Source organism: Pristis pectinata, chromosome 17 (assembly GCF_009764475.1).
Source record: "Pristis pectinata isolate sPriPec2 chromosome 17, sPriPec2.1.pri, whole genome shotgun sequence".
Taxonomy (NCBI): domain Eukaryota; kingdom Metazoa; phylum Chordata; class Chondrichthyes; order Rhinopristiformes; family Pristidae; genus Pristis; species Pristis pectinata.
The window spans coordinates 12,700,048-12,724,954 of record NC_067421.1 but is presented as its reverse complement, the minus strand read 5'-3'; the positions used below and the strand labels follow the sequence as shown (position 1 = coordinate 12,724,954).

General features: G+C 45.2%; 1 protein-coding gene across 2 annotated transcripts in view; it reads right to left on the bottom strand.

Moving 5' to 3' along the window:
* slc2a11b (solute carrier family 2 member 11b) overlaps positions 1-24,907 on the bottom strand; it is a 60,738-nt gene that overhangs the window by 15,325 nt on the left and 20,506 nt on the right. For both annotated transcript variants that reach the window (XM_052032088.1, XM_052032089.1), the window contains exons 4-8: positions 17,826-17,950; positions 13,959-14,088; positions 10,135-10,283; positions 8,671-8,858; positions 4,844-4,954 (exon numbers count right to left, since the gene is read on the bottom strand). In XM_052032088.1, coding sequence (XP_051888048.1) covers positions 4,844-4,954; positions 8,671-8,858; positions 10,135-10,283; positions 13,959-14,088; positions 17,826-17,950 — 703 coding nt within the window. The remainder of the gene's footprint in view (positions 1-4,843; positions 4,955-8,670; positions 8,859-10,134; positions 10,284-13,958; positions 14,089-17,825; positions 17,951-24,907) is intronic.

Below are 24,907 nucleotides of genomic sequence, written 5' to 3'. Positions count from 1 at the left end.
CTAAATTATCTCATACAATTGAAATTGCATTTGTATCATTGACTCTGATGTTAATCTTGTTAAAATTAATCTTGTTAATCAATGTTAAAATTGGGCAGGCACGGTAGTGTAGCGGTCAGCGTAACACTATTACAGCGCCAGCGACCCGGCTTCAATTCCTGCTGCTGTCTGTAAGGAGTTTGTACATTCTCCCCGTGTCTGCGTGGCTTTCCTCCAGGTGCTCCGGTTTCCTCCCACATTCCAAAGACATACAGGTTAGGAAGTTGTGGGCATGCTATGTTGGTGCCGGAAGCGTGGCGACACTTGCGGGCTGCCCCTCCCCCCCCCCCAGAACACTACGCAAAAAATGCATTTCACTGTGTGTTTGGACGTACATGTGACTAATAAAAGATCTTATATATTATATTCTTATATTATATATTCTTATTCTTATATATATTCTTAACCTAGCTTTTACAGCCAGTGAGACTTAACTTCTTGTATGAACAATGCCTTGAACTTCCTTCTCTTTGTCACAAGATTGGGATTTCTACCTGTGATCAAAGGTTAGATTCACATCTTGGTCCTTGTCAGGTGTGCCCTGTGTTGCTCCATCTTGGGTGGGTCTTGTGATGTGCACTCATTACCACTTGGACCTTACATTGCTAATGAGGCAGCATGTGAAGTCCTTGGTGAAGTCCTACAATTTATATTCCTAATGTCTTGAGATTAAGGTACAATAAACAAGTGAAAGATAGGTTGAAATGACTAAGATTTGTGTAGCCTGAAGCTATTGTTTGAAGAGATATTTTGGATCAGATGTTGTTGGTTTGATCTTATGCTGTGAGTGATAGGAGTTGACCATTCCCTGTGATATAAAATGGTGAAAATGGTGGAGGGGAGTCCAAGTGGGCATTCCTGTGTTCACTATTCTAACTTGAGTACAAGGATCAATACACTATAAAGCAAGAGAGGGTGAAGTGGCATTGGAGGAGAATATTATCCCCAACCCATCTCCAATGGTTTTCATCCCCATCTCAGTTGTACAGGCTACCTGAATTTATGAAGGTCACAATGAGGAGTTTAGTATAAGGTGGTTCCTGGAAGAGGCTGTAGGAGACCTTAGTTTCTGCATGATGTTCTGTAGCCAAGAGTGTCCATCAATACAGCTCAGCCACGCACTAAATTTCTATGCCAATCAACTGCCTTCATCCACAGGTTGTAATCTGGCTAAGTAACCATCAACTCAACAACACAATTTTTTTGAACTACTCTGAAATTCATCTTATTTGGGATGTTGGAGAGCATAAGAGAGCTATGAAGGTTTATCATATGATTGGATTCCCAAAGACCCTGCTGCACTAGTTGGTGCTTGAGGGGCACTGCTACATCCTGCAGTTAATTCCCAGAGCTTTATGAATGGGAAGAGGTGCATCCATTGAATATTCATACCTGGCATTCTCAGTGCACAGAATTTTCCATATACCCAAAATTATTAGGGGTTGTCGCGATATCTTTGTCCTCAGGAATTTAGACCCCCTGATGTTCATGAACAGTAATGAACTGGACAGATGGGTTTTAGCCAATAACCTGTTCCATGGATTGTGACCAATTGCAATTTGCAAAAATAAAATCTACACAACAATACAATGAGGCCTCAGTTATGTCAAAGAACTATAGGATAAGATTATAAGATTTCTTAATTAGTCACATGTACATCGAAACACACAGTGAAATACATCTTTTGCGTAGAGTGTTCTGGGGGCAGCCCGCAAGTGTCGCCACGCTTCCGGCACCAACATAGCATGCCCACAACTTCCTAACCCGTATGTCTTTGGAATGTGGGAGGAAACCAGAACACCCGGAGGAAACCCATGCAGACACGGAGAGAACGTACAAACTCCTTACAGACAGTGGCCGGAATTGAACCCGGGTCACTGGCGCTGTAATAGCGTTATGCTAACCACTACACTACCGTGCTAAAAGATGTGGTTTCACTGAATAGACCAAGCAATGCCCTGCAATCTGCTCGCAGTTGTAAACTCATATAGTTTTACTCTGATCCGCCCTGCACAGTATCCCCCCATCCACAATAATCTGGACACAGATCTCCTGGCAAGGTAACTCTTTGGTGCTCAGCAATATGAAACAGACCCTCACTAGGACCACCCCTCCAAGGATTATTCAGCACAGGCAACAGAGGGAATACAAACAAATCTCCTTAATGAAATATTCATTTTCTCAAACTATAACATGTTTAAACTTAGAAAAAATTAGGAGTGGTACTGTTGATCCTTCGCTTAAATTTGAGGAAATTTGGAGTCCATTTATTCAGTATTTCCATATGATGTAAGCAGACCTTTGTCCAATCCCTTTCAATAACCTTTTATTTGAATATAGAGGAGCGGAACTAACGATATCATGATGTTTTTTCTTAACCAATGAAATAACAGTCCAGCTTTTTTTTGAAGCTTTTGGTTTGCTTTTGTTTATTATTTTTTTAATTTTGGGGTTCTCTTTTCATATAATCAAATTTCTTTTCCAATTCTTTTGTATCATATTCACTTAGTAAGAGATTGGCAGGTTCAGATTATATATTTTACTCCCTGTGTTTGTACACGTCAACTGTTATTATCGTAATCCCGATCTCTTCGCACCGTGTGTAGAATCACTATTGCTATGTGTATTAATTTGAAATTTAATAAAAAGATTGAAAAAGAAAAGAAAGAAAGAAATATTCATCTTTGTTTTGCTATCTCTCTTTGTCATTCCAGCCTTCCTGGTTAACTTGGAAAATCCTGATCCTACTTGAAGGAGCAGCTCATTTCCTGCAATGCACACCTTACGGCTCAAACAGCATCGGTGCTTGTTCCCACCAGACCCTGCCGTTCTTTATAAGCTCAATATACAAATTATCATGACCTTGAGCGACAATTCACAAGGGGTGCAAGCTATGCTTCTGGAACGGAGGAGGGTGAATGTATGAGGGAACAATATGAAGCTGTAATGAACTAAACCCTTGCGTTACTGTAAAGGAAGGCTACACTTTCGTGAGCTACATCTACCATCTAGTGCACATTGTACAGTTTGGCGATTTTACACACCGCTATTCAAGCAATGTCCTGTGAGACTGGAGTCCCAGGATGGGCTGGAAATCCCCTCTCACAATGTTGAAAGAAATGGCGCAGCATCAATGAAGATTGGCCTAACGCTGAGCAGAGCAACATTGCAACCATTTCCGGGCATCATTATGCCCAGTGGGAAGTTCTGGTGGGATTTTTATTAGCAGTGGAAACTCGTTCACAAGTAAAACTCCCCCAGGTGACACCAAGGATAGTCTGGTGCCTAATATTTATCTCTACGTCAACCTCACTGGTGTGAAAACTAACCAGTCTTGTATACCACAGCCTTGCTATCCAAAGAGCCAACGTTCAACCCTGTGGCAGGTTGCTCCACAGAGTGAACCAGTCTTGCGCTTTCAATGACTTTCCTGCAGTCAAAACCCTATTTCCAATGTGGATGTGTCCACACCTAACACCACCATTGGTTCAGGAAGTACGACAGACACTCACAAGGTCCAGGTGGGAGGGGGGCATTAAAAGACAAAAACATTACTTGCCCAGGGCTTACAAGGACCAATGCTCATAGCTAGGCCTCTCTGAGAACATTTGCACAGGCAAGGCTTCTCCGAGGCAGTAAATGAAAATCAAAAACACTGCAGATGTCATAAATCTGAAACAAAAACAGAAAATGATGGAAATGCTCAGCAGGTCAGGCCGCATCTGTAGGAAGAGAAACAGAGTTAACATTTCAGGTCGTGGAGCCTTTGTCAGAACACCGGTAGCTGTTAGAGTGCGACTTGTATTAAGGGCTGGGTCCTGAGATTGCAGCTACAAGCCAAAGTACTGGCTCCTGCGAAGACCTGACAATAATCAATACAATTGACACAGTGTGTATCACTGTATAACCTAACAGTGCTGTTCTGAGACACTTTATTTAGACATTCTTTGCAGAACATGTAAAATAGTGTAATGTGTATACTTTCAACACCAGTATTTTATAAATAAGTAGGAAATGTAATTCTAGGCTCCAACTTTTTACCATAAATTCCTGGCCACTTGTCTGGAACTGTGAATGTTCCAGTGTCACATCCTTATTTAACATTATTGCTTCCCTCTTGGTTGAAAAGTATTATTGAATCTGCTTTCCTCACCCTTCCCCCTTTCAGTTAGACTACTTCAGTCATAACCACACCAAGAAAGGAATTTTCCAATTTCAGGTAATACACCCCCCCCCCGGTGTTCTTCTTCCACACACTCACCTGTCCACCTAGGTTTCTTCTCCCTCTGTTCACCTTTCCCAACCTCTCCCCCACCTGCCTCCATCTGCCCATCATCCCCTCCCATCTGGCTCCACCTATCACCTACCAACCTCCATCCCTCCCCTCCCTTGTAATACTATTTACAGGCAATCTTTCCTCTTCCCCCTCAGTCCTGATGCAGGGTCTTGATCTGAAATGTCAACTTACACCTTTTGCCTCCACAGATGCTGACTGACCCGCTGAGTTTTTCCAGCGCTCTGTTTTTAGTTCCAGATTCTGGCATCTGTAGTGTCTTTTGTCTTGTAAAAAAAATCTTCTCCTTTCTGGGTTCTTTTGGCACTTACTTTAAATCTGTGTTCAAATCTGGCCGGATGTAGCCTAAGTCCCAAATGAAAACACAGAGTTCAGCTCTATTGATATCCTCCAAGTTATTTCTTCCTCTTTAAGGAATAATTTGGATATCAATTTGACTATGAGAACTGTCTCACTGGTTGCTGCTAACTTGATTGGCTGTTGATGGGTTTGCAAGTATCTTCTACTTACACAGCATAAGGCTGAGAGACACTCACAGGCTCCCGTCCCCATAGTAACATATGGGATATATGCTTGTGCAATTCCAGCTTTATTGAATACATAAGTGGCATAGAAGTAGATCTGAAACAGAGAAAACAATGTAAATATTAGAACAGTGTTGGCACATGATTTGCTGACTGATAACTAACTGGAAAAATAGGCAAAGTGATGCACCTGGTTCTTGCCCATTTGGCTTCCATTTCACAACCTGGGCCAAGTTCTCCCCAACACCAAAACTGCTCATGGTTAGTTAGAAATTTTTACCAGGATGCTACCTCAATTAAAGGGTATGAGCTATAAGGAGAGGCTGGGCAAACGTAGGTTGTTTTCTCTGGAGTGTCGGAGGCTGAGGGGAGACCTGATAGAAGTTTATAAAATTATGAGAGGCAGAGACGGTCGGAGTCTTTTATCCCCAGGGTAGAAATGTCAAATACTAGAGTGCACGCATTTAAGGTGAGAGGGGTCAAAGTTAAAAGGAGGTCTGCGGGGCAAGTTTTTATTACACAGAGAGTGGTGGGTGCTTAGAACGGGCTGCCAGGGGTGGTGGTGGAAGCAGATACTGTAGTGGTGTTTAAGAAGCTGTTAGATAGACACATGAATATGCAGGGGATGGAGGGATATGGGCCACGTGCAGGCAGAAGAGACTTAGTTTAATTTGGCATCATGTTCAGCACAGACATTATGGGCCGAATGGCCTGTTCCTGCGCTGGACTGTTCAATGTTCCATATTCTATGTTCTAAATGCAGTCTTTCCACAATAGCCAGTGCTTATGGCACTCATGCATCTGGCCATACACAGAAGCGTATCTGTCAGGGGCATGCATTTAATGGAGGTGGTATTAAGGAGCCTCAGCCTGCTTTGTCCCACTCCTCCCTTTGCTACTCAGTTGATCAGAACACCTTGCACCAGCCCGTGACGTAGGGGCAATGGGATTCCCCCACGATATACATTTATCAAGATGGGGGGTGCGCGGGTGGATGGTGGAGGGGCCCCAGAAAGCTCAAGCTGCTCCATTGACAGACTGCAGTCGCCCTCCTGTACCCTCCCATTCACAGTTACGGCTGGAATCGTCACCTTCAGATGGAGTCCTCAAGGTGAAGTGGGTGCAGACCTTGGCACCCTGCAGCATCATGACGCCAGCTGTCCCGGCGGAGAAGCTTGCAGACCGACTTGGCAGTCCCGCATTGACGAAACTACCTGCCCCTGCCGCACGTGGCACTGTGCAGACCTATTTGGGCCCCACAGAGGCACAGCAGCTAGTGCTGCTGCTACACAGCTCCAGAGACTCGGGTTCGATCCTGACCTCGGTGCTGGCCATGTGGAGTTTGCACCGTCGCCCTGCGATAGTGTGGGTTTCTCCCAAAAGTTTCCATTTGCTCCTGCACTCTATAGACATAGCTGGCTGGTAGGTTAATCAGCTGCCATACACTGTCCCTAGAACGTAGGTGTAGAACCTGGGGGGGGGGGGGGCGAGGGGGAATTGATGGGAATGTGGGGAGAATAAAACGGGGTTATGATAGAATTCGTGTGAATGGGTGGTTGATGGCTGGTGTGGACACAGTGAGCTGAAGGGATTGCTTTTTACTACGTGACTCCATGACTCCATTTGCCAGATGAGTGTTCATGTATAATTCAGAGAATATTGGAAATGACGCCTATAGCAGGAACACCACAGGCATGAATAGGTGGTGCACACTGCACCACCTATCCTGTTACCTGAGCAACCTTTGTAATTACTGCTAACTTTATTCTTTAAGTGGCTGCATTCTAACATTTCCCTGTAATCTAGAAGGAGGTTATTCAGCCCATTAGATCTATGCTGGCTCTAAGAACAATCCCATTTCCCCACATTTCCCTGCAACCCATTCTCCCTCACATCCCCCTCAGCTCTCCCCCTCATTCTACCACCCACACTGCCGGTGATTTATATTAACCTGCGCGTCTTTGGGATGTGGGAGGAAACTGGAGCACCCAGGGGAAAGCCACAGGGACACAGAGAGAGCATGCAAATTCCACCTGGACAGCACTGCAGTTCAGGATTAACCTCGGGCTGCTGGAGCTGTGCGGCAGCAACACTAAACGCGGCATCACTGGGCCCCTCCTCAACAGAACAATTACCCATTCCAAGCAGCCTCAAAAAGGTGAGTTGGATTCAATTTTCCTTTGGTTGTACTGTGGCCTCCGAATGTGTTCAAGTAAATACACCCAGTTTCCCAATGACCATGAGAATAAATGGCCAGTTTGATTATTAACGCTTGTTTCAACAGTCTCTTCCATAGTACCTTACAGAGAATGACCTTAATAATCTATGGTTATACATTTACTTTTAATCCTTATTGTAGCTATTCTGGTCATGCATTTTTGAGCAGCAGTGGGCTGGCTAGAGAGCATGTCCGCTGAAAGAACCAGGTAGATTTTGGTCTTTAACATCTGGGTGGAGCCAGGAATGTTTGGCATGAATATCCCACTCCCTGTACAAAAGCCCACAGGACGTTAATGAAAGAAATAAAACCAGAAAATGCTGGGAACAGTCAACAGGTCAGGCAGCATGTGTGGAAAGAGAAACTCTCTTGAAAGAGAAGCACAGTTTCTCTCTCCACAGACACTGCCTGACCTGCTGAGTGTTCCCAGATTTCCAGGAGGATTTGTTACCGATTGGCAATGTGATCCTCATCACCAGAGTTTTCTTTATGCTGGATACAGAGCAAAAATGGAAAATATCCACCCTAACAGCAAGGTTGCAGAGTGATTCTGTTGGGACGCAGCATGCTGGGAAGCAACAGAAGGAGTGTACACACTGCAGGCCAGAGACCGCTTCTGACTGCTGACCCTGACCCTATCGCAGTTCGCCAAATAAACCAGCATTGTTGTGCCGACCTACGGGAAGATCTATAAGTCTGGGAGACAGACACAGAGAAGAAGATCGCCTGCTCCAAATTCCATGAACCTCTGACCAGAATCCTCCTCAGTCGTCTCAAACCTGGCCTGAGAATTTGGGGTTAGATTATAACTTTGTACAATACTTTTAAACAAGTTGCAATTCTCCTGATTGAAGGGAATGGGGCTAAAGATTGGAACTGGTAGGCTGCCCACTTGCCATCACTCATTTTGTACAATTACATAAAGCAAAAATTAAAGGCTTCACTTAAAATTCCCCCCCTGAATCTGTGTTGTGACCTGAACCATGTCTGTGACCCCTAAGGGCAGGCATAAAGGTCCTCTCTTACACTGACTGTTGCATGAACCCTCACTGAACTCAGTTTAAAAAAAAGAAAAAGAATGTTTATTATTGTTAGTCCATAACACTTCAGGATTTTGGTACTGTGCTAACCATTGGCGCAAACCCAGAAATTCATGGAGCACAAGAATAATGGGCTGAGTCACAAATGCCAGCAGCCAACTGCAGACACAACCTCCTGAGAACCTGCAGAATCCCCCCCACAGGAGCATATGATCTCCACCGTGTGTCCGTGTCGTTGGACGTGGCTGGTCTGTTCATGTTTGTTGACTGATGAACGGTCAGTATCACTGCACTCAAAATAGACATAAAGCTCTCCATTGATAGAACGCTGTGTGGTTATAGCCCAATTCAATTATACGCATTGCAATCGATGAAAATGGTGCATTGCTGAAGTTCAGCTTTAACATTTGCAAAAGGAAAAATCAAAGAAGATCACTTCTGTTAAATAGAATGCATCCATACAAATCTTAAATATTTGGTGCATGAAGAGTGAATGCCAACACTTGTAAGAAGATGTTGTAAGTTACTCCACAGTAACTCGACCTTCACACTTACAGCATTGATGCCACTAAGCTGCTGGCCAACATTAACGGTGACAACAGTGATCAGCTGCCATCGAGTCGCGCGATCAGTGAGAAGTTCCCATAGTGTCTTTGACTGTTGCAGTTGTACTGCCACTTGCTCCTTTTCTATATCCTCCAATTCACTCAAGTAAGAATTAACACCATGCAATTGCCTGAGACCTGAGAAAGAGAAAGAAGGTTTCATTTTTCAAGTAGACCCAATAGTGTAGTGTGCAGTAGTGTAGCGGTTAGCGTAACGCTTTACAGCACCAGTGACCCGGGTTCAATTGCAGCTGCTGTCTGTAAGGAGTTTGTACATTCTCCCCGTGTCTGCGTGGGTTTCCTCCGGGTGCTCCAGTTTCCTCCCACATTTCAAAGACGTATGGGTTAGGAAGTTGTGGGCATGCTATGTTGGCGCCGGAAGCGTGGCGACACTTGCGGGCTGCCCCCAGAACACTCTACGCAAAAAGATGCATTTCACTGTGTGTTTCGATGTACACGTGACTAATAAAGATATCTTATCTTATCAATACAACAGGTTAAATATCAAGGGTGACCTTAAAAAATGGGCCAAGTACCTTGCTCTCCAAGAGGACATGGCAAGCAGTTAATTACAGCAGGAGATCTGACCGAGGGCAACTCAGAAGTGAACCAAAACCATGATGGATCGGTACAATGAGCCAGAAAGGAAGTGGAAATATAATCGATACAAATAGGTTAAATCAGCAGTGTTAGTGAAAGTATTGGGACCGTCATGCCAATAAAATACTTCAGTTACTTTCACTCCTGAAGAAACTCATGTACACACAGTATTAGACTCCATTAAGAAAGAAAGAACTTGCATTGAAATAGTATCATCATGATCTCAAGCTGTGCTAAAGAACACAGAAGTACATTTGAATGATAGTTCATTGTAATGTGAGAAACACTGCAGCTAGTTTGTCCGTTGCAAGGTTCTACAATAACTATGAGACGATGATCAGGAAATAGGAACTTAGTGGAGATACCTGAGGGATATGTTTGGCCAGTACCCCAGGAGAATTCTCTCCCCATCTTCAATATAACACCTGGGACCACTGGTCTGATCAGAAACACAACAGCTGACGTTATGCACACCTCGTCAGTTCTGCACCGGAATGTCTGCCTGGATCACGTGCTCAACTTTCCACCATCAATTTTGAACCCACAGAGAGGCGGAGGTGCAGGAGAGGTGGGGTGGTGTTGGTAGAAAGGGACCAAGATCAGATCAGAGTCACCCCCAAAGACTGATCTAAGGTAGTCCACAAAGCATCAGCTAATCTCCAGTGATTTGATTTCTCCGGCGTTGAGGAAACCACACTGTGAGCCCCAAATACAACACATCAGACTGTACACATTGCATAGAGCAGGTTTACACTATGGTGATCAAAAGTGGACCAAACTTCCAAAGAATTCTACAGGCAAGCGCAATACGTACTCTGGAGGGCTTTTGCTTCCAGTCCTTTGTCAATGAAGAGGTGCCTGGGGCTCTCGGGGAACCACGGCAACAAGAGCAGCTGGAGTAGAGCTGGGATGCAGACTGTGGAAAGCAGGATGTGCCAGAATTGCTCCCTGCCCAGCAACTCCCTGCAATCAGCAGAGGCAACAATCAGAAAACATCTCGGCACAGAAGCATTATTCCAAGTGTCTCATGTTCGAAGATTGCCCAGCAAGGAGACTCACTCAGGCTCAACACCATCCATTATAATTCAGGGCTTTTACCCCAGAAGTATTTTATTCATATTCAGCATCACAATTCATCTCATCTCCCTAGCACCTACGCATCCTTTTCAAGCCAATATCTGGGAGGTTTAAACCAAAAGGTCTTGACTCTTCTTCCTGGAATTTATTAGTATTGGTTTATTATTGTCATGTGTGCCAAGATACAGTGAAAAGCTTTCATTTGTGTGCCATCCAGGCAGATCATGCTGTACATAATTACATCGAAGTAGCAAAAAGAAAACAGAATGCAGAATATAGTGTTGCAGCTACAGAGAAAGTGCTGTGCAGGTAGACAAGTAAAGTGCAGGGGCCACGACGAGATAGATTGGAAGATCAAGAATTCATGATTCTCCCCACCATTGGTGGTAGACTAATTGAATATGTATTTTCAAAGTAAAGATCAGACTATTTTAATGTAAATTAATAATATGGTCTAGAAAATTCAATATACAGTATAACATTAAATACAAAACAAACAAAATGAAAGGCTGAAGTGTGACCTGATAGAAGTCTTTAAGATTATGAAAGGTTTTGATAAAATTGAGATGAGGAGGGTATTTAAACTCACAGAAGAAGAGCAGACCTGAAGGCCCTTAATTTAAGATGACGTCCAAGGTCCAAGGAATCAAATAGAGAATTCAAGTGACCAGACCCAATCTTGTTGGGTCGACATTTTTGTTGGCCTAGTTTCAGTCTGAACATCAGCATGGCACCTGAAGCACTTGGGTGTAATAAATGCAACAGGGGATTCAGAAATAAATAACAACAGAAACACTCGTTAGGTCAGGCATCATCTGTGGAGAGCGAAACAGAGTGAATGTTTCAGTTCCAGGACCCTTCATCAGAACATTTATCTAAGGGTGTTTTAAGTTGTCGAGAGGTGGAGGTGGGGGAGGGTGGTATTGCTAGAAAGGGAAAAGGGAAGTGTTTGTGATAGGTTGGGAGATCAAAGTTGTCCAGGGCTCCATCTGAAAGAGGGAAATGATTTTCCTGATCTGTCTGAAGGAGGTATAAATAGAGGAAGATGGATGATGGCAGTTAGAGAGTAAAATCAGCATGCTGCTACAGAGAGATGCAGGGCCGTGTGCTGTAATGGTGGGGTGCAGTGCAGTGTGCTGTAATGGTGGGTGCAGTGCAGTGTGCTGTAATGGTGGGTGCAGGGCAGTGTGCTGTAATAGTGGGGTGCAGGGCAGTGTGCTGCTACAGTGAGATGCAGGACAGTGTGTTGTAATGCGGGTGCAGAGCAGTGTGCTGTAATGGTGGGTGAAAGGACAATGTGCTGTAATGGTGGGGTGCAGGACAGTGTGCTGTAATGGTGGGGTGCAGGGCAGTGTGCTATAATGGTGGGGTGCAGGGCAGTGTGCTGTAGTGGTGGGGTGCAGGGCAGTGTGCTGTAGTGGTGGGGTGCAGGACTATGTGCTGTAATGGTGGGGTGCAGGACAATGTGCTGTAATGGTGGATGCAAGACTGTGCTGTAATGGTGGGTGCAGGGCAGTGTAATTGCTGGGAATTGAAGTATAAAGAGATTGCTGGAAATACCCAATAGATCTGTAGAGAGAGAGAAAAAAAATCTAAGTCAACGTTATCAGTGAATTGAACAGTTATGGCACAAACAGGAAAGGCTGGTTATCTGAAGTTGTAGAGCACATCTACAACAACTTAATTTAGCTGTTAAAAAGGCCAGTCATCTGAAATTCAGAAAAACATCTTAACCCAGAGGTTGTTGAAAATGTGCAACTCACCACACTGGGGTATGGTTGAGATGAATAGTTTGGAGGGATTTAAGGGAGAGGGACTAGGGGGTCATATTGTAGGAATTAGATGAGGAGGGATGGAAGGAAGGAGGTTCAGGAGGTGTGTAAACATCAGCAACGACTGCTTGGGCCCCTTGGACCTAATTTCTACTGTCCAATCTGTGTAATTCCATGTATTTCTATGCAATTAAACTATCACTCAGGCTGTCTTGGTCCTTAGAGCAGAATAGATCGAACTTGATCCACATGCTATACCAGCACATTTAATTGCATCAATTTGTTTGTCTATCCACAGCATTACAGTCCAGCCAACACTGCCCGACATGTACAGAACCTGTGATGTGTCGGTAGATTTGAAACGGATAGCTTGGACCTGTTCAATAGTTACCTCACTGTTTGACAGACCAAAACTCAAACTTTTTTTTTTACTAAGTTCAGCCTGTCTAGTTGAGGTGCATGTTCTCATACCTTGTATGATCCACCCTCAAACATCCAGTGACCAATGCTAGTTTCCGGGTGAATGGTACGCAGGAGGGACCCTGCGCTGGCAGTGAGGGGAGGTTACCCTGCTGAGCTGCCCGGCCAGCAGGGATTCCTGGCTGGAGTGATAATACTCTGACCATGATCACCATTACTCCTCCCTGAGCTCAGTCACACCTTTCCTGGGATTATTCAGTCCTCACTCCCTACTTGTAACAACATAGAAGGAGGCCATTCAGCTCATTAGCCCCATGCCTGCACTGAGAGCAATCCCATCACCCCATGTTTCCCTGTACCCCACAATGTATTCTCTCTCCCACGTCCATCCACTTCCCTTTGATTACTTTGCCACTCAACCAACAATGGGGTAATGTGCAGTTGTCAATTAACACACCAACCTGCACGTCTTTGGGATGTGGGAGGAAACCGGAAAACCCAGAGGAAACCTACGCAATCACAGGGAGAACGTGCAAACTCCACACAGACAGCACCCAAGGTCAGCATTGAACCCGGGTCTCTGGTGCTGTGAAGCAGCAGCACCAGTTGCTGGACCATTGTACTGCCATTCCTCAGGTACAGTCTCACCTCCCATGGGTACAGTCGTTCCTCCCTCAGGTACAGTCTCTCCTCCCTCAAGTACAGTCTCACCTCCCTCAAGTACAGTCTCACCTCCCTCAGGTACAGTCTCACCTCCCACAGGTACAGTCTCTCCTCCCTCAGGTACAGTCTCTCCTCCCACAGGTAGTCTCACCTCCCTCAAGTACAGTCTCACCTCCCTCAGGTACAGTCTCACCTCCCACAGGTACAGTCTCTCCTCCCTCAGGTACAGTCTCTCCTCCCACAGGTAGTCTCACCTCCCTCAAGTACAGTCTCACCTCCCTCAGGTACAGTCTCACCTCCCTCAGGTACAGTCTCTCCTCCCACAGGTAGTCTCACCTCCCTCAAGTACAGTCTCACCTCCCTCAAGTACAGTCTCACCTCCCTCAGGTACAGTCTCACCTCCCTCAGGTACAGTCTCTCCTCCCACAGGTACAGTCTCTCCAACTTAGACCCAGGCTAATAATTTCTAATTAGTTTTATATATGCTGTGGTATATGCAGAGCAATATGTTGTACAACAGGCACAGTATATCGGATATGGATTACTGTAGTAAATAGTGTAAACAGATTATGGTGAAGAGGACAGTCAGTGACAGGGTGTTATATGTAGAAACCTCACCTGTCAGATCCTTAGATTCACTGGTATATTACCTGAAAGTAATCTTCCCATTAACATTAATGAGGTGAGTCGAATGTAACTGCCTTACCTCTGTCCTATCACCTGACCAGTCAGGATTCCTAACGTTATGAATATTGAGCTTCCCATAGATATGGCTCCTCTCCAAGCCTTGGGAGCGATTTCTCCCAGATACATGGGCTGTACACACAGGCTGACTCCTGCAAACAGTTAAATAGAAAAGTAACTGCTAGTATTTGACCAATGAGTCTTTCTCAGTTGGGGCTGTGTGTGCTTCTGTCAGCACTCACTGGAACTAACCCGTCAGTGGTCACTACTTTCTCGGGTGAAGTTTGCATCACACGACAGGTTATTCACACAAACACAGTGATTTGATCTGCCAGCTTCAGTGGGTAGGATTCATGTTTTAGAAAGAGTTTTTCACTTGCTCCATCAAATCATCAGGAGCTGAACCCAGGAAGAGTTTATTCACATAAGAAAGGAGCCTCAGAGCATGAAATTACACAGACCTCACACCAGCCATTGGTTTCTGATGCACAGATCTGCTCCGGGACTGCACCTTGGGACAGAGACTGACTTCCTTCCACTGCAGTTCCGTGAGTTCTGATGAGGCTGATGAGACCATTGTGGGAACCACAAAAGTCTTATACGGATGAGGTAGGAGGTTCCTGAGAGGGTGTGTGGTTTATATTGCGGTGTCCTCCTTCACCAGCTTACACAGGGCCGCCGTCTGCTCCCGATACAAGACCTCAACGTTCTCAATACCATCCCAAACGCTCCTCCTCCATTTTGAGCAGGGGATAGCGGGCATGGTGCACTTCTTTGAGGATGCTCCGAGCACATCCTTGAATCCTTTTCCCTGGTAACTTCTTCCCTTAAAGAGCTCAACATCTCAGGAATCAGATGTATGAACGATGCGGCCTGTTCAGTGGAACTGACTGAATAAGCAGGATGTCAGTACTGGGGATGATGGTCCAGAAGAGGACATGGACATTATTTGGTTTATCCTTTGAATAAACTTGGAGGGTTTTGGAGATACGGCGTTGACAGTGTCTTTCCTGTGCCTTGAGATGTAGCTAGTCCAGGTCTCAGGGGTGTACAGGAAGTCCTGGCAAGACCATGAGCTCTGTGCTAGCTCCAATTACCCCTTTCCACAATTGATCAAAGGCTGTGCTGGTGCTTTGAAGGCGATGATGAACTTCATCATCAATGTCTGCCTTCACGGAGAGGTGGAGACACCACTGCAGATGCTGGAATCTGGAGCAAGGAACAGACTGCTGGAGGAACTCAGCAGGTCAGGCAGCGCCTGTGGAGGGAAATGGACAGTGGACACTTCGAGTCGAGATCCTTCATTTGGAGTGAAAGGTTGAGGGGAGATAGCCAGTGTAAAGAGGTGAGGAGAAGAGAGAGGTGGGGCAGGAGCTGACAAGCGATAGGTGGATCCAGGTGAGGTGGGGGTTATTGGCAGATGGAGGGGAGGGCGGAAATAGCCCCAGAGGCTGGGAGGTGACAGGTGGAGGTGACAAAGGGCTGCAGGTGATGGTATCTGATAGGAAAGGAAGATGGAGCGTGGAACCAAATAAGGGAGGTGGGGAGGGCAGATGGGAAGAGTGGGGGGACGGGACCCAGAGGGAGGAGTGTGTGGGTGACGGGAAGATGGAGTGGGTGGAAGAGGGGAAAGAAACGGAGAAAGGGGTCGGGGGGGGTGGGTGTGTGTGTCTCCCTAGATATGGGAAGCAGTCAACAATTTCTAGGGTTTTACTTTATTATCAGTGGAGGGTGCGGTGCAGCAGGGCAGGTTGGTTACGTCTTGTGGACATTCGTAAGGCCCATCGACTCATGGGCTTCAACGAACACATTGATGATGGCCCTGAGCTTGGCTTCTCAATGTACACAAATGCATTCACCTCCTGCATACTGCAGCTCAGCTGCCGAGATCCAGCTGAGTTTGGTTCTAAAGTGCAGTCACCATAGGTTGTAGAGTTTGCCATTAGTGCTGACGATTATTTGCACTCCCATAGGAAATTTGTTGGAGATGAGGTGGATTGAGGGAAGGGGTAATTGGAGATAGCACAGAGCTCACGATCTTGCCAGGACTTCCTGTATACCTCTGAGAAGTGGACTAGCTACATCTCAAGGCACAGGAAAGATACTGTCAACGCAGTCTCTCCAAAATCCTCCAAGTTTATCCAAAGGATCAAAAAAGCCTGAGGAAAATGTTGGGGCAATGACACAGCTTAGCTTGACACCAGTCTTCACTGAGATTGGTTCTGTTGTAAACCCTTTGCTAAGTACCATGCCTTGCATTCTGTTGTGGAAATGAATTTTTGTCAGTGGCCAAATTTGCAAATCCTGATTGATGGAGTCAAAGGCTTTAAAGAAATTTAAAAAGGTCATTTATGATACTAGTCCTTCTATTTTCCTTGAAGGATTTGCACGGTGAAGATCCACTGTGCCCCTCAATGGATGAAGCCCACACCTGATTTGGGGAGCCGTTCCCCGGCCGCTGGGAGAAAGCGCTTCAGAAGGACTCTGGTGATGAATGTTCCAATGGCAGACAGGGAGGTCACCCTGTGTGTCACCACGGACACGTCTGCTTTCTTGAAGATGATCTGAGGTCCCCTGGAACAATCTCCTCTTTCCGATCAGGGACGATGTGATTGTGAATTTGTGACTGAAACTCCTCACTGCCAAGTTTGTGATTTCATTGGGGATAGTCTCTGCTCCTGAGGCCTTGTCATTTTTTAGTTGGGATGCAGCTGCGTTTCACCTCTTATTGTTCAGGAGTGCTGGTAATTCTGGCACAGTTAGATTGCTGTGGGGTGGGGTCAAGACAGTTTATCTAAAGGAAAGAGTTGTGGTTGAGGATATCTTCCAAGTGCTCCTTCCAGTGGCTGTTGACTGCCTCTCTGATGGATTCATCGTCCCGTCCTTGGTCCTAGATGTTTGGGTCATGGGTGGCTTTTACAGTGGTGAAGAACCGGCGCATGTCATGGCTCTCGCCAAGTTACAGGGAGTAAGCATGGCCGGCTCCAACAGGTCTTTCTCCGACTACGATGCTTGAAGCTTGGAGTACAAATGGCAGGCTGTTGAGAACACTGGAGGTTGTGGAGGAAATTCAGGTTGGTGCAAAGATCCGTACAATGGGAATTCCAGTAAGATTGCAATCCCACTCTGTCTATGGATGAGCTAACATGTCACAGTCCTTTGCTTCATACAATACCATTCAAAGCCAAATAATGCCACATTAATCTGTTTAATTAAACAATTAAACAAAGCCACTACCTCCTTCCACTCCCAAAACCCCATCCCTCATGCTTCTCAACAGATGCAAAGACCCTTTCTTCTTATTAACTTGCTGGTTGACACAGAAGTAAAGGTCAGAAGGAAACATTCGGTAAAAGGCGGCCTTCCCATAATTCGGACAGATTTTCCACCAGATTACAAAGGCAAGTGGGCAAGGCAGGAATTATGAAGTTTGGGAAGGAACCACAGCCTATCCATCAGGATTTGCAGAGAGAAAAGATATGCAAACCTTTCTTTTGTGGAGCTTCAAAACAAGTCTAAAGGAGAATAAAGGCTGCACGCTGGTGTGGTCGACCTGGGTTTTTCTAGATACTAACTGATTACTGTATCAATGTCAGAGTTTCACAGTACAGTTTAAAGCTCTAAAAGGACTTCCCAGAAATTTGTGCTCATGTATTTCTTACAAAGCCAAGTACTTACAACTCAAATATCAGTTGGTTTTCAACAATTGCTTCTCTCTTAATTCATTAAGAGCATTAAATGAGTGGAGAATCTTAAAACCACTAGTTTTAATTTTACACTTCGCGAAGGGATAATGGTGAAACTGATCCACATGAAAGTCCTGATTCTGCTGCCACTTGGGGGCAAGTACTTCTGAATCTATGGAAAAATTATCGCCGCATTCCCATACCTGAATGTAGTCCCACAAGAAACCTGCCCACTATTAAAAGTTCAAAAATGCCAGCGGGTTTACTTGTTCCCATCAAAGCAGATCCAGCCAGGGTAAGGACGTTGACAAGCAAGAGTGTCCCTTTCCTGAAACACAGAAACAAATTGCATTGGACAAGACACAACGCTTAATATACACACACACACACGCACGCACACACACACACACGCATGTACGAACGCACACACACACACGTACGGACGCGCACACACACACACACACACACACACACGTACATGCACACACACACACACACACACACACACACACACACAGTGCAAGGGGACATATGCTGGTCTCTAATCAGCTACCAGCCAACTTGTTCCATTCCACAGAGAGGCTTGGCCACCACAGGATGTACAGATGGAATTTCGCCGGGTTTGACTGGTGACTAAGTCAGCTTCTGTTTCCACAGCAGTGACCGTCCCAGTTTTTAGTGACGTTCATTTAAAGAAGAATCTGTTTGAAGGTTACAGGCAAGGCTGATGCGGCCACATTTGACCTGTCCTTACAAAGGTGACGGAAGACCTTCCCACGGAACAGGCCTTTCCCCATATTGTAAGGTGTGAATCAGAGCCCTCAGGGATGCCATGTGAGAGACCCAGGGTCGTTCCAAACACATTGAATAAAGTAGAGTGAGTTGTTGCAAGTTGGGACTTACATTATGCTGGTGCTGGGGTTCAGTGTACCCTTGACCCCGGCAAGTCTAGATACACCTTGGCTCCATTCTCCTCCTCAGTGGTCCTCAACCTTTTTGAATAAAGGCGCCCAGTGCTCCCTCCTGTTCCATTCAGGGAGTTGGGGCTACCCTGGGAATTCTGACGACTGCAAGCAGACCCAAATCTAGGCAGCTTTAGCACCCAGTACATTTTTATTTACCTCTACTAAAGGCAACTGAAGGGTTAAACAGAGTGTTGAGTGGTTGATTAGAGGGAGTGTGTACTTGAGGTAATTGGCAGGGACAAATATAAGGAGGGGTAACTGAAGAGGAGTGGCCAGTGTGTGAGTGGCTCAGGGTAGGAGTGGTGCTTTGACAAGCTGAGGAAGAGCTTGCTCCCTGAGAGGCAAGGCTGGTAAGTTCCTTTAATTTGATTAATTTAGGAGTAGGTAGTGATGGCAGCAGTTAGGGCAGTTGTGTGCTCTGTATGCAGTATGTGGGAAGTCAGGGACAGCACACTTGTCCCTGATAACTACACCTGTGAAAGGTGCAGCCAGCTGCAGCTCCTGACAAACTGAGTTAGAGAACTGGAGCTGGATGAACTCTAGATCATTTGTGAGGCAGAAATAAACAGGAGTTTCAGGGAGATAGTCACCCCTAAAAGTCAGGAGGCAGGTAGCTGGGTGGCTGTCAGGAAAGGGAAGGGGTATAGACAGAAAGAGCAGAGCACCCCTGTGGCTGTTCCCATCAACAAGTATACCATTTTGGATACTGCTGGTGGGGATGACCTACCAGGGACAAGTTGTAGTGGTTGTGTCTCTCCCACTGAGATGAGACCCTTGGCTCAGAAAGGAAGGAGGGGAAAAGAGAGCAGTAGTGACAAGGGATTTGATAGGGGGACAGATAAAAGGTTCTGTGGGAGAGATTGAGAATCCTGGATGGTCTGTTGCCTCCCTGGTGCCACGGTCTGTGATTATCTTGGATTGAGTTCTTGATATTCTCAGGAGGGAGGGTGAGCAGCCAGATGTTGTGGTCCATGTAGGGACCAATGATGTGGATAGGAAGGAGGAGGTCCTGCAAAGAGTTTAGAGAACTAGGTGCAAAGTTGAAGGACAGGAATCTCAGGATTGCTACCTGTGCTATGAGCTAGTGAGGCTAGAAATAGGAGGATCATGCAGCTAAATACATGGCTAAGGAGATGGTACAGGAAAGAGGGCTTCATGTTTCTGGACAATTGGGCTTTCCTCCAGGGAAGGTTGGACCTGTTCCAATGGGATGGTTTGCACCTGAACTAGAGGGGGACTAACCTACTTGCTGGTAGGTTTGCTAGTGCTGTTCCAGGGGGATTTAAACTAGATTTTCGGTGGGGGGGGGGAGAACTGGAATGTTAAAGGAGGAGAAAGGTCATGTGAGGACTGCAGGTATTGACAGAAATCAAAGGTTTGTATATGATAGAAATGTTCTTGGGTGCATCTATTTCAATGCAAGAAGTATTATAGGTAAGGCAGATGAGCTTGGGGTGTGGATTGGCATTGTGGGATTGCAACATTATTGCTATTAGTGAGACTTGGTTGCAGGAGGGGCAGGACTCCCAGCTTAATGTTCTGGGGTTCTGTTATTTCAGATATGATAGAAGGGGAGGAGTGACATTACTAGTCAGGGAAAATCACAGCTGTGCGGAGACAGGACAGCCTGGAGGGCTTGTCTACTGAGGCCATATGGGTGGAGCTGAGGAATGGGAAAGGTGTGGCCATACTAATAGGGTTGTATTATAGACTGGCCAGTAGTCAGAATTGGAGGAACAAATCTGTAGTGAGATAGCAGACTAATGTAAGAAACAGTTGTAATAGTAGGGGATTTTAACTTTCCACATATTGACTGGCCCTCCCACACTGAAAGGGCTGGATGGCTTGGAATTTGTCAAATGTGTTCAGGAGAGTTTTCTAAATCAATATAGTGGTACCAACAAGAGAGAATGCAATACTTGATCTCCTATTAGGGAACCAGACACTTCAGGTGACAAGTGTGTAGGTGAGCTTTTTGGGTCCAATGACCATAATGTCATTAGTTTCAAGTTACCTATGGATAAGGACAGGTCTGGTCCTTGAGTTGAGGTTCTAAATTGGAGAGGCCAACTTTCTGGAAATGAGAGGATCTAGGAAAAGTGGATTGGGATAAGTTGTTTTCTGGCAAGGATGTGTTCAGAAGTGGAAGGCTTTCAAAGGTGAAATTCTGAGAGTGCCTTTAATCCTGGCAGGAACATGCAAACTCAGCAAAGTTAACAAGCATAGGGAACCTTGGTTTTCAAGGGATATTGGTGATCTGGTTAAAGAGGTGTATAACAGGTATAGGCAGCTAGGAACAAATGAGGTACTTGAAGAGCATGGAAAAAGTAAGAAAATGCCAGAAGAAATCAAGAAGGCAAAAAGACATGAGGTTGCTTTGTGAAGGTAAACCAAAGGGTTTCTACAACTATATTGAGTAAAAAGATAGTAAGGGACAGAACTGGAAGATCAGTGGTGGGCTATGTGTGGAGCCTCAGGAGATGGGGGAGATCTTAAACAGTTATTTGCATCAGTATTTACTCAGGAAACTGGCATAGTGGATTTGGAAGGAAGGGAAACAAGCAAGTGTCATGGGACATATAGAGATTAAAGAGGAGGAGGTGCTTGCTGCCTTACAGTGAATAAAGGTAGATAAATCCCCAGGCCTGATAAGATACTTCCTCAGACATTGAGGGAGACTAGTGTAGAAATTGCAGGGGTCCTGGCAGATGTATTAAATCTCCTTAGCTGTGGGTGCAGTGCCAGATGACTGGAGGGTAGCTCATGTTATCTTTTTTAAAAAGATCTAAAAGTAAACCAGGTAATTACAGGCCAGTGAGCCTGACATCAGTAGTAGGTAAATTATTGGAAGGTGTTCTGAGATTGGATATACAAGTATTTGAACAACCAAGGGCTGATTAAGCATAGTCAGCATAGCTTTGTGTGGTAGATCACATTTAATGAATCTTGTAGTTTTTTTGAGGAGGTTACCAAGAAAGTAGATGAAGGAAAGGCTGTGGATGTTTACATGGACTTTAGTAAGGCCTTTGACCTCCTCCCACATGGGAGATTAGTTATAAGGTTCACACACTAGATATCCATGGAAAGGTTGTAAGCTGGATTCAAAATTCTCTGGGAGAAGACAGTGGTAGTGGATGATTGTTTCTCAGACTGGAGGCCTGTGACTAGTGGTGTGCCTCGGATCTGTGCTGGGGCCATGTTTGTTGTCTATCACAATGATCTAGATGTGGTAAATTGGATCAGCAAGTTTGCTGATGACACTAAGATTGGAGGTGTTGTGGACAGTGAGGAAGGCTTTCAAAACTTGCAGAGGGATCTGAACCAACTGGAAAAATAGGCCAGAAAATGGCAGATGGAATTTAATGCAGACAAGTGAGGTGTTGCATTTTGGTAGGACATACACAGTAAATGGTCGGGCACTGAGGAGTGCGGAGGAACAAAGGGATCTGGGAGTTCAGAATTTCCTGAAAGTGGCATCACAGGTAGACAGGGTTGTAAAAAAAGCCTTGACATCCTGGCATTCATAAATCAAAGTATTGCGTATAGGAGTTGGGATCTTATGGAGAGGTTGTATAAGACATTGGTGAGGCTAAATTTGGAGCGTTGGGTGACCAGAACTGCACACAACTATAGGAAGGATATCAGTAAGATTGAAAGAGTGCAGAGGAGATTTACTAGAATGTTGCCAGGTCTTCAGGAGTTGAGTTACAGGCAAAGATTAAGCAGGTTAGGACTTTATTCCTTGGAGTGCAGAAGAATGAGGGGAGATTTGATAGAGGTTTACAAAATTGATGGGTATAGACAGTTAATACAAGTAGGCTCTTTCCACCTAGATTAGGAGGGATAAGTACGAGAGGACATGGCTTTAGGGGGAAAAGTTTAGGGGAACTTCTTCACTGAGTGGTGGGAGTGTGGAACAGGCTGCCATCTGAGGTAGTAAATGTGGGTTAACTCACTCTCGTTTTAAGAATAAATTGGATAGATACATGGACAGGAGAGGTCTGGAGGGTTATGGACTGGGTGCAGGTCAATGGGACTAGCAGAATAACAGTTTGACACATTAGAAAGGCCAAATGGCCTGTTTTCTGTGTAGTGTTCTATACTCTTTTTCAGGGTCTTTTCTAAATGACCTCAGTGTTACTGAAGCCTCTTTGATCTCTGGCACCCCAACTGCACCCACCCCCATTGAGAAGGCCATGTACTCCTGGCCAAGGAGCTGCTTGTCAGAGGGGTTGGTTGTGTTCCATGACTAAAATAATAACATGTACTGAAGTAATAGACTGAAACAAGTAACATATATTATGCATTGCAAAATGTCCTGAAACACTACACAGGGAAAACGGGATACTGGCAGAGAAGTTCAAAGAAGCAGGATAGAGGCAAGATCAAAGCATTGGGCAATTGACAGCAATATCATCTCATGCTTCCAGATGATGTAGGAGGACGTTCAGCCCACCAAGTCCATGCCAGCTCTGAGCAATCCCATAATCCTACTCCCCATCCAGTTCCCTGTAACCCATTCTCTCACTCATACCCACTAATGCTGTCCTGATTTTCCCATTAGCCAAGACTAGAAGAGGCATCTTACACTGGCCAAAGAACCAATCCACATATCATTGGGGTCACACCCAGGGAAGTGGGAGAACTCCCCCACAGTCACAGCAAGAATGTGCAAACTCCACATAAGCAGCACCCAAGGCCAGGACTGAACCTGGTCTCTGCAGCTGCAAGGTATCCTGCAGTGACCCTGTGCCAGCTTCTTTCTTACTCACTGGAGCAAGACATCCCTCAGCACAAAGCTCAGTGACGGTTCTTTGGCCTGAAACATTAACAATGCTCCCTGACCTGCTGAGCATTTCCAACACATTCTGCTTTTATTTCAAATTTGCAACATCTGCAGTTTTTCCACACACTTCATTGGACATTATTGTACAAAACACCAGCACTGAGCCTTATGAAGAGATTAGGACAGATGATCAAAAGTCTGGCTTTAAGAAATATTCTAGAAGGGGAGAGAAGCAGAGAGGCCCTGAGGGGGTGTTCCACACTTTACAGCCCTGGAACTGGCAGTAAAAGTAGACTAAATTTTGGGGTGCTCAACAGGAGTACAGAAACCTCAAGCAGCAGATGTAGAGCGAGCAGCACTTCAAAATAAAAAAAATTTCAAAGTAGAGGGGTATTTACTTGGTGCTAATGTTCACAAAAGATAATGGGTGAATGGTGTCTCAGTGCAAGTTAATGAGGTTTAGAAGTAGGGGAAGAACAGCATTGTTCACACTATACTGAGTTGCAGAAAATGTATTCATTGAGGTAAAGGTGTGTATGTAAGGTGGCACACTAACTAGTCACATGTGAAGACAAGTCCTGCTGTGAGTATCTGTGAAATTGTGTAACAAGGTGACATGGATGCAAGGCAGGCAGACACCACATGACTCTGTTGTCCAATAGGGATCACAATTTAAACACAAACATGCAGAAAACAGTATATTTCATGCTCAAAGATACACTACATATTCTTCCCCTTTATTGGGAGCAACAGTGAAATACAAGTAGCTCCTGATCTTCTCAGGTTTTAATGTGGAATCCACTTTCATTTATTTGCTTCTGAATGTGAACTTTAAGTTCCTGTCAGACTTGCCTGGAATTGGTGCTTCACTTCCAGAAGTCATCACTGCATCCAGCTCAATACAACCTCATCATCAAATGCTTCATCATCCACACCTGGCTCCTCTCTAACAGGGATCACTTGACCTACACAAACATCCATTTCAGCCACATTTCTTGGTTCCACAAACCTGGTTCCTACTTGCTACCTGTGTGGTCTTGACTTGCTGGGTGGGCTAAGCACAGAAATGTGTTCCTTTTGCTACATTCTGATAAGCACCATAATAACTCAGTTGGCACTGTTTAATTCCAGAAACCAGATTTTGTTGAGCAGCTCCATGGTTCCTTCACTGGGAGTAGATAGGTATGTACCCTGCACCAGTGTGTGGAGTCACCTGCACTTCAAGAAGTTGGCCAAGCGATGTTTCTCACTGAGTTTCAACCACCCCTGTTAAACTTGCTGTTTGAATGTTCCCTCAGCCTTGGACCAAACTCACTGCTGCTCCAGTTTGAAACTGGATGATGTGAAGGAATGGGAATGTTTGATATCACACTGGTTCATAAAGTCTGCAAACAAGATAGATTGCCATTGTCGAAAATGAGCTCTTTAGGTAAACCATTAAATCTCAGTTCTAAGACACTATATTCTGCATTCTGTTTACTACCTTGATGTACTAATGTATGGCTTCATCTGCCTGGATGGCACAAACAGAAGC